Source organism: Brassica oleracea, chromosome C1, assembly GCF_000695525.1.
Source record: "Brassica oleracea var. oleracea cultivar TO1000 chromosome C1, BOL, whole genome shotgun sequence".
Classification (NCBI taxonomy): Eukaryota; Viridiplantae; Streptophyta; class Magnoliopsida; order Brassicales; family Brassicaceae; genus Brassica; species Brassica oleracea.
Window position 1 is genome coordinate 19,088,708 of NC_027748.1, and position 9,429 is coordinate 19,098,136.

General features: G+C 38.3%; 1 protein-coding gene across 2 annotated transcripts; it reads left to right on the forward strand.

Annotated features, from left to right (window-relative positions):
• The first annotated feature begins 1,687 nt into the window (after positions 1-1,687).
• Positions 1,688-8,377, forward strand: LOC106310085. Of its 2 annotated transcripts, XM_013747292.1 has the most exons (10): positions 1,688-1,833; positions 1,922-2,832; positions 3,243-3,929; positions 4,135-5,053; positions 5,270-5,549; positions 5,640-5,764; positions 5,850-6,316; positions 6,417-6,445; positions 6,716-7,192; positions 7,287-8,377. In XM_013747292.1, exons 2-10 carry the CDS (start codon positions 2,039-2,041, stop codon positions 8,129-8,131), a joined length of 4,623 nt encoding a protein of 1,540 aa, XP_013602746.1. In that variant the 5' UTR covers positions 1,688-1,833; positions 1,922-2,038; the 3' UTR covers positions 8,132-8,377. The 2 variants fall into 2 exon arrangements, with proteins under 2 accessions (XP_013602746.1, XP_013602753.1); XM_013747299.1 differs by having other exon boundaries at positions 1,705-2,832.
• The last annotated feature ends 1,052 nt before the right edge of the window (positions 8,378-9,429 follow it).

Sequence of the window (9,429 nt, forward strand, 5' to 3'; positions counted from 1 at the left end):
CCATTTCCTTGATATCAATCACCACTTCTTCCGTTGTAACCACCACCACTCGTCTGTACTGTAAGTTTCCGGTTGTATATGTTATTTGAATAATATGTATTATACTATTTCTTTGTTACTATTCTATTTTAGTAATGTTTCATATTATGTATTATGTGCATATTTTGATATTTGGATTATGGTTTATATTTCTTTTTAGGGTTTAGGGATTAATGTTTTGGGTTTAGTTTATGGAAGGTTTAGAATGACGTTGGGTTAAGCATTATCTCTTCTCTACAATCATAGACATTTCAAAATTTTAATAATATGTACTATGTTATTTCTTTTGTTACTATTTTATTTTGATAATGCTTCATATTGTGTACTATGTGCATATTTTGATATTTGGGTTATGGTTTATATTTTTTTTTAGGATTTAGTGATTATTGTTTTGGATTTAGTTTATAGAACATTTAGGTTGGCGTTGGGTTAAACATTACCTCATTCTCTGCAATCATAAACATTTCAAAATTTGAACAATATGTACTATGCTATTCGTTTGTTACTATTCTATTTTGATAATGTTTCATATTATGTACTATTTACATATTTTGATATTTGAATTAGGGTTTATATTTCTTTTTAGGGTTTAGTAATCACTGTTTAGGGTTTAGTTTTGTTAATTTTAGACAAACATAGTATATTAATATATTTAATCATTTTATAGTTTCACTAATATGAACTATATCATTTAGCACGTTATATTCTATTTATATACTACCACTATAATCACTATCATCTTGGATGTTATAACCACCACCAATCTAACAACACTTTTTATTTAAATGACATATACTGGTAACTTATATAGAGGAAAGATATAACCGGAAGAAAATAGAACAAATGATATCAAATTTAATTATATCAAATCATATCTATACTATTAAAGCAGGATCCTATTGTCTTTTTTTACCTCAGCCTGCCTTTTCTTTACTAACATTACATGTTTCATTAAGGCCAATCAAGTAATATTAATAACACATCTATATTGGGCATTTTTTTTGGATCCAGCCCACTGTCCACATCAGATCTCTCTTGGGCCATTTAGGCCGATTAAGAAATCAAATCCAATTCTCACATTTTTTTTTTCCTTTGGGCCATTGAGTCCAAGTTCAAATAATTTTTTTTCAACCATTCTTAATTATTTTTTTCTTTTTTTAATATAATTTAAGCATTCATAAAAAAATGTTTTTTTCATTGAAAAGTATAAATCTTTATTAAAAGTATATAATTATTTTTATTAAAAATATTAACCATATAATAAAATTAATTTATTAGAGTTATACCAACTTAATTCATTAAAGAAATACAGTTTCATTTTTAAACATAAATAGTCATTTAAAATGAAACACGATAAAGAAAAATAAAAAGTTTAAGTCTTTTATAAAATAAAACACAAATATATGAAATATGATGCTAAATATTTGTCAATTAAAAAAAAAGGAAAATAAATCCGCGCTTTAAAAGCGCAGATCAAAATCTAGTGATATACTTAATTTTGTCTCCAAAATTGGCTATTTCCAATAAGCCCAGAGAAAATGATAAACCAAATTGGTAAAAGAAAGAAAAAACCAACGGGTCAGGGCCCAATAACCCGATTACCGAGTGGAACTCGCCCTGTAAAATCTTGTTTTTTTGGCCATTGTGCGTAAGATTAGGGCTCATCGTTTCTGTGTGTGCTTCTCTCTATCTCTTAGAATCGTCACATCCCTCGAAGTACATCGTTAATGGCGGTTCTCGGACTCTAGCAAGCTTTCATCAATCATTCTCCATTCTTTATCAATCCTTCACTTGGTAAAGCAAAATCTCAAAGGCTATGTCAGGTCTTCTTAATGGTTCACGTTTCTAGATTCATCTCTTTCTATCTCTCTCCGGTGTGCAGGAATCTCTTGGATCTTAGATTCGGTTTTGATTTCGGCGTTTGCGGTTCTGATTTGGGTGCGGCGTGACGTTGATTCAAATCTAAGGAAGTCGATTTGGGATTAGGTTAGGTTGTGTTATGGAGGCGAAGGTTCCTCGACCAAGGGGGAGACCGAGGAAACGCCAGAAACTAGAGGTTGATAATCGAACGCCTAATGCGAAATTGAACAATCGAGGGAAGAAGCAGGTTTTGGAAGTGGAGCCGGCTGTGCCGATATCTCTTCTGGGTCGTTATGTGCTGAAAGATTTCGGTAAAGATGGAGCTTTTCTAGGGAAGATAGTGTCTTACGAGACTGGTTTATACAGAGTGGAATACGAAGATGGTGATTTTGAGGATATGGAAAGTGGTGATCTTCGTCCTTTTCTTATTGAGGATAGTAGTTTGGAAGATGAGCTATGCCTTCGAAGGAGTAAGCTAGATAAACTCATTGTGAAGAAGGAGGTGAAAAAGAAAAAAAATCACCCGGAGAACAAAGGGGCCGGGCTACCATATCATGTGAATGGAGTCAAGGCAACTTCCGAGGCAGAATGTGAAGATGGTGATTCAGAATCCTCTGATTGTGAAGACAAAGGTTCAGTTTTTGAAAATGATGCTCCTGTTCTTCTGCCTGTTGATTTACCACCTTCATCAGGAACAGTTGGTATCCCAGAGGATGCTGTGGTACATCTCTTTTCTGTATACGGGTTCTTAAGGTCGTTCAGTTTTCAGCTGTATATCTGCCCATTTGAACTGGATGATTTTGTGGGAGCGTTGAAATTCTCAGGACCAAATTCTTTGTTGGATTCTGTTCATGTCGCCTTGATGCGGGCATTGAAGGGTCATCTTGAGAGGCTCTCCGCAGACGAGACTGACCTGGCTTCAAAATGCTTGAAGTAAGTGCAAATAGATTTTATAGCTTTGGTATAAATTTCCCTTATTTTGAAAGTTTCTGTTTTACCTTCCGGATATTCATAGCTAATGTTTTGCTGGTTTCATTGTGTAAAAATCATCTTACGAATAACATATTAGGTTATTGGGTATCTTAACTACAAGGAATCTAGATATTTGCATATTGTTTAAATTAGTTTTTCACCTCAAGCTTAAGAATTGTGTTTATCATTTAATGCCTATTCACCCAAATCTCTTATAGCTGTTAGTAGGAAGTTTTTTTTGGCGGTGGTTATAAAGGAAGGAAGGGACTTGCACTTTTCTACCAGTGCAAATGGATGAAAGAGCTTGTTGTAGGATACCCACCTGTTTAGTTGATAGCATTTCACAAATTTTGTTGCTTTGCCGTCTGCAGGTGCATTGATTGGAGCTTGCTCGATGTGCTAACTTGGCCTGTTTATTTGGTTCAATACTTAACTGCAATGGCGCATGCAAGTGGGCCTCAGTGGAATTGGTTTTACAAATTTGTCCTGGAAATGGAGTATTATTCTTTACCCGTTGGGATGAAATTGAAGATCCTGCAAATTCTTTGTGATGACATCTTTGATGTGGTAGATCTAAGAAGCGAAATAGATGCCCGTGAAGAATCTGAAATTGGATTTGATCCTGACAGAATTGCCACCAATCTTCCTGAAAGCAGACCAAGACGGGTCCACCCCAGATTCTCTAAAACCTCAGCTTGCATGGAGAAAGGGGCTATAGATATGGTCCCAATAAAGCATGGGATAAGCTCAGCAAACGCGTCGAAAAATTTAGGTTCAAATGAAGTTAACTCAGATATGGATGAAAACAGCGATGAATGTAGGATTTGTGGAATGGATGGGACTTTGCTTTGTTGTGATGGATGTCCTTTAGCATATCACTCAAGATGCATTGGTGTGGTGAAAATGTATATACCAGACGGGCCATGGTTTTGTCCAGAGTGCTCTATCAACAAAAAGGGGCCGAAGATTGCTCATGGAACCTCACTTAGAGGAGCTGTACAGTTTGGAATGGATCCTCATGGGCGGCTCTTCTTGGGTACTTGCAATCACTTGCTGGTGTATGTTTTCGATGCCTTACATGTTTTATGCATTTAATTGGAGTTAAAGAGCTGATCTTTCAATTATATGCCCCTGCTAGCGTTGGTATTTAGGATTGACTAGTTTCTAGACATATTTGCCAACCTTTTGTCCCGGCAAGAGGCTAGAACACTTAAATTACTTTAATTTTCTTGCTCTGACACTGATGTTTATCTTAAATCACAGGCTTAACGTATCTGTCAATGGAGATACAGCTGTAAAGTACTACAGCGTCAATGACTTATCAAAAGTTGTACGAGTGCTTTTATCAGCATCGAGCCATGCGCTAGAATATCTGGATATTTGCAAAGCGATCGCCCAATACTGGGAACTTCCGGAAGGTATTATTTTCTCTTTGAGAGAAAGAGATATTGGTTTAGATGAGGCAAAGGATAAAGTGGACGCCAAGGTTACAGAGATCAAGTCCGATGGTGCAAATATTTCCAGTAGAAACGACGTCCAAACTGTGTTTGACCTACCGACATCTGCTTTGAGTAATACTCGAAATGGTGTTATAGAAGGTTTAAGTGGAATGCATGAGAAGAAATTGGCTGCTGGTGTTACATACTCCGGCTTGTTATTTAAACCCCAAGCGTACAATAATCATTACACAAACGGGGAGTTGGCTGTATCGGCTGCTGCCACTTTGGCTGATCTAACATCAGAGGAAGCCCATGAACCTGATCTTCGCAAGTACAGTACTGCCAAGAAAGCTGCATCAAATAACATCTTAGTGCAGATGAAAGCATTTTCATTAGTAGCTTCACGTTTCTTCTGGCCAAGTCCTGATAAAAAGGAAATTACCAGAGAGAGGTGTGGTTGGTGTCATTCTTGCAAACTCACATCTGCAAGCAAGAGAGGATGCATGTTAAATGCAGCTGTATCGGGTGCCACTAAGGGTGCTATGAAGATCTTCAGTGGACTTTTTCCTCTAAGGAATGGGGATGGAGTTCTTTCAAGTATTGCAGCATATGCTCTATATCTAGAGGAAAGCTTGCGTGGTCTGACTGCCGGCCCATTTCTCAGTGAAACTCTCAGAAAACAGTGGCGTAAGCAGGTAGAGGAAGCCTCAACATGCAAAGCCGTAAAAGCACTCCTACTTGAAGTGAGTAGTTCTTTATAATAATTTTCTTGGTTAATACACTTCTTATGTACTCTCCTTTTTGTTTCTTAAAACATTGGAACACTCTTGGTCTATTCTTCTCTAGATTAAATCTGATAGTCGACACTATATTATGATATACTAATGGTATTTTTGGTTGTCTCATCGAATTTATCTTGTTCTCAACATCTCAATGTGGGTTGTTTATCTTGGTTGCAGCTTGAGGAAAATATTTGCAGTATTGCTCTGTCAACCGATTGGTTTAAACTGATGGACGATTGGTTAATAGAACTCTCTATGTTCCCAAGTGCTCCGCTTACTGTTGTGGTTGCACAGAAACGTGGACCTGGTAGGAGGAGGCAAAGGAACCTCGCTGAAGTTACAGCTGAAGGTTCTGAAGATGATAGCTTTACTTGGTGGAGAGGAGGGAAGTTATCAAAAGTTATACTTTCGAAAGCAGTTTTGTCACAGTCAGCAATAAGGAAAGCAGCTTGTCAAGGTATACTTGTTTGTTTAATTTTCCGATTGCGCCACCACATTGAAAATCCTAATTTATTCCACTAAATTATTATTCTTTGTTTCTTATTAGGCGGTTCTAAAAAGATATCTGGATTTAGTTATGGTGATGCTTCTTACATCCCTAAGAGAATTAGACGGTCTATTTGGAAAGCTGCAGTTGAAAGTAGCAAGAACATATCTCAGCTTGCTCTTCAGGTTTGTGTCTATATTTTATGGTTTCTGTTGTAGTTTGTATTTTCCGTTGTTGCGTTTCTGAGATTCAGTCAAATTTTTGGGCCAGGTAAGGTATCTGGATATGAGTATAAGGTGGAGTGAACTTGTACGGCCAGAGCAAAATCTCCAGGATGTCAAAGGCCTAGAGACAGATGCCAACGTTTTTAGAAATGCTCGAATATGTGACAAAAAGATTAGTGATACCAAGGTTAGCTACGGAGTTTTCTTTGGAAATCAAAAGCATCTGCCATCACGAGTCATGAAGAACATAATCGAGGTCGAGAAAACCCAAGATGGAAATGAAAAGTATTGGTTTCAGGAAGCACGTGTTCCCTTATACCTGATCAAAGAATTTGAAGAGAGCTTGCATAGAGTACCAATGCCACCAACCAAGAAGCCATCAAATAAATTATCGAAGCTGCAGAAAAAGCAGCTGAAAGCTTCCCGCACTGACTTATTTTCATATATAGCCTCAAGGAGGGACAACATGGAGAAGTGTTCTTGTGCGTCATGTTATCATGATGTTCTGTTGCGGTAATCTTTTGTTTCCTTTACCTCGAAGGATTGTTTTACACTGTCACTTTAATTGTGTATCTCACTAATTTTCTCTTCCCACTATGTGACATGTTGGCAGGGATAAAACAACATGCAGTTCCTGCCAAGGTACAAAACCTCCCTCTTACTCTTTCTAGTTTTGCATTTAGTATGGTAACTAGAAATGCAAGTTGCTGGTATCTGACTTGCTAACCTGATGACTGTTTCTTTAGTTCAAGAAGAAACACTAAGTGCTATACTTGATTAGAGTTTAGATCAAGAATAAAAGTTTGATCACATGTTTGGCAAAGCTTTCTTGGGACTGTAAATTTCTGTTGTATAATTTCATTATGAGTCCGTTTGTACTGAAGTGTGGATTGTCATGTCTTTTTTTTTCAGGATTTTGTCACAATGAGTGCACTTGGAAATCGCAACACACAAATGGAAAAGTTGAAGTTGTAGTCACCTGCAAAAAGTGCCATCTTGCAAAAACTCGTCTTCCAACAAATATCAATCACAGACAACCGACAACACCCCAGCTCACGATCACCGGACGACATCAAAGTATAGTCACTCCAGTCATTAAGATTAAGCCTCCTAGTCAACAGTTATCATCCCAGAAAACACAGGAGAAGCCTTCTGGAATCAAACAAGTCGCTCCTGCTTCCGCTGTTGCATCCAATAGTAAACCGAAGACATTGTCCTGTGGAATCATGTGGAGGAAAAAGAACTTGGAGGACACAGGCGTTGATTTCAGGAAACAAAACATTCTCTTGGCTGGAAGATCAGATAAACCCAGTCTGGAACCGGTTTGTGGGCTCTGCCAGAAGCCGTACAATCCTGGGTTGACGTATATTCACTGTACAAAATGCGAAAGTAAGCAGAATCATTTACTCAGTACACATCTTTTTCCAAGTTATTATTTCTTGAATGCCTTTTCATATCAATTTATCTGAATCTTCAAATGCAGAGTGGTTCCACACTGAAGCTGTTAAGCTGGAGGAGTCACAAATTCCTGAAGTGGTTGGGTTCAAGTGTTGCAAATGTCGTCGTATACGACAACCTGAATGCCCTTACATCGATCCAAAACTCAGAGAACAGAAGGAGATCAAAAGATTAGTCTTCAAGAACCAGAAACAAAGGCAAGGAAACTCCGGTTTGGATTCTGATTCGGAAAGAATGTCAGAACAACAAGACTCGAAACCTTCTACTCCTATGCCTGCTACTCCTATGTTTCCACCTATGGACGCTTTTTTCCCCGAGGATGATCCGCTTCTGGTATCAGTTTCCAAAGTTGAACAAATCACACCAACTAATTACGATCTTGAGTGGAACACGGGTGCTTCTGCACCTGGACCTGGGCCTCAGAAGCTACCAGTGAGAAGACAAGCGAAACGGGAGGACTGTAATGCCGAGCCACAGCCTATGGCGAAACCCGAAGAAGCCGAGCAAGCTTTGCCTGTTGTCTCGGACTGGGATGCGTCTGGCGAGCTGCTATTCGACTACGAGGACATGGAATTTGAACCTCAGACCTATTTCTCATTGACCGAGTTGCTAACAGCCGATGATAGCAATGGTCAGGGTGAGATCAATGGAGATAAGGATGTTCCAGTAATTAACCCTCAAGGAGAAACAACAGAAAAAGAATATGAAGAGATGGGGCCATGTCAGAGATGTTTGCAGATTGAACCAGTGCCTGATCTGTTCTGCACGGTCTGTGGATTGCTAATACATTCTCACTGCTCTCCATGGGAGGAACCATTGTCCTTCCCCGGAACTAGCTGGAGCTGTGGTCAGTGCCGTGAGTGGCAGTAGCAGTTGCTGGACTCTGGCTTTGTGGGGGTCTCTTCCGCCAAATGGACTTGCGAAATTCTTTGTTTTTCCTTGACACAATGATTCGTTTCCTCAGTTGGCTTATTATGGCGGATGAGCTTGTAATTTCTTTATGGGTTTTTCGTGGTATATATAATGGATACGTGTTTTCTTCATATATTTGTGTTGTGTCATGGGTTTTCGACGACATCGACGTGCATAGCTTCATAAGAGTGGAGTCCTTGTTTTCTGCTATGTACGAATTTCTTTTCCTGAAGTCAGTTCGACCTGGACAGCGCTTTTTTAAAAACGCCTGCAAGGTTCATGCAGTAAAGAAATGCCAAGGAAAAGGCATCTCCAACTCTGTTTCCTGCCTTTTTCCGCAAAAAGGAAAAAAAAGAACGGAAAATTGCCAAAATGGAACAAAAAACAACATGTTATAAAAGTAATGGGAAAATCTATCTTTATTCATAACATAGATGTTCCTTATATAGGAGATTACACCGTCATAAATGAAAATATTACAAATCATAGTCTCTTGATTATGAGCCATCCACAATCTGGTTCATAATACTACCCCTTGGATGCCATAACCATTTAGAGCTTGTAATGTGCTTTAATGTTGCCTCATTAAAACCTTATCAGGAAAACCCAATTGAGACAAAACCATGGTGAAGGAAAAAGAGTATAACACACATTACTCCCCCTGATTTGGACATTAATGAAGGTCCCTTGGACCTCTCCAATTTTCTGCAATCTGTAAGTGATGAAGATCTTGGGCAGAATATGCTTCGTCCTCGAACATGATAGTTGGTTCTTCTTTACCATCGGCCATGCCACAATCTGATCGAACATATTGAGTCATCGACCTCAAATACACACACACGAAATCTTGGATGATGTTCTGTGATATGCGTGTACCACCATGTGTAAAACATAACCTTTCTGAAAACAAATCAACAAAATCAAATAACCTCTCTTTGGGCTGGTTAGTATAAAATAAACCAAAATCAAAGGCTTCTTCATCTTCCTTCTTATGGACCAATCATATCAGTGTCTAAAACAAGACTTCTGCATCGTCCATCTCATGACTAAATGGACTTCTTTATCGTCCACCTTTGGACTGAATGGATCAGTGTCCAAAACAAGTGATCTCACGCCCATGTACTAGATAATGGATGAGATTGGTCCATATTAAATCTCTTGAGTACCCTTTTCTGTATATACTATTTGATGCACAAGGATTTCATTGTTAATGTACTCAAGATGTAATCCCAAACAAAACTTTGTTTTCCAAGATC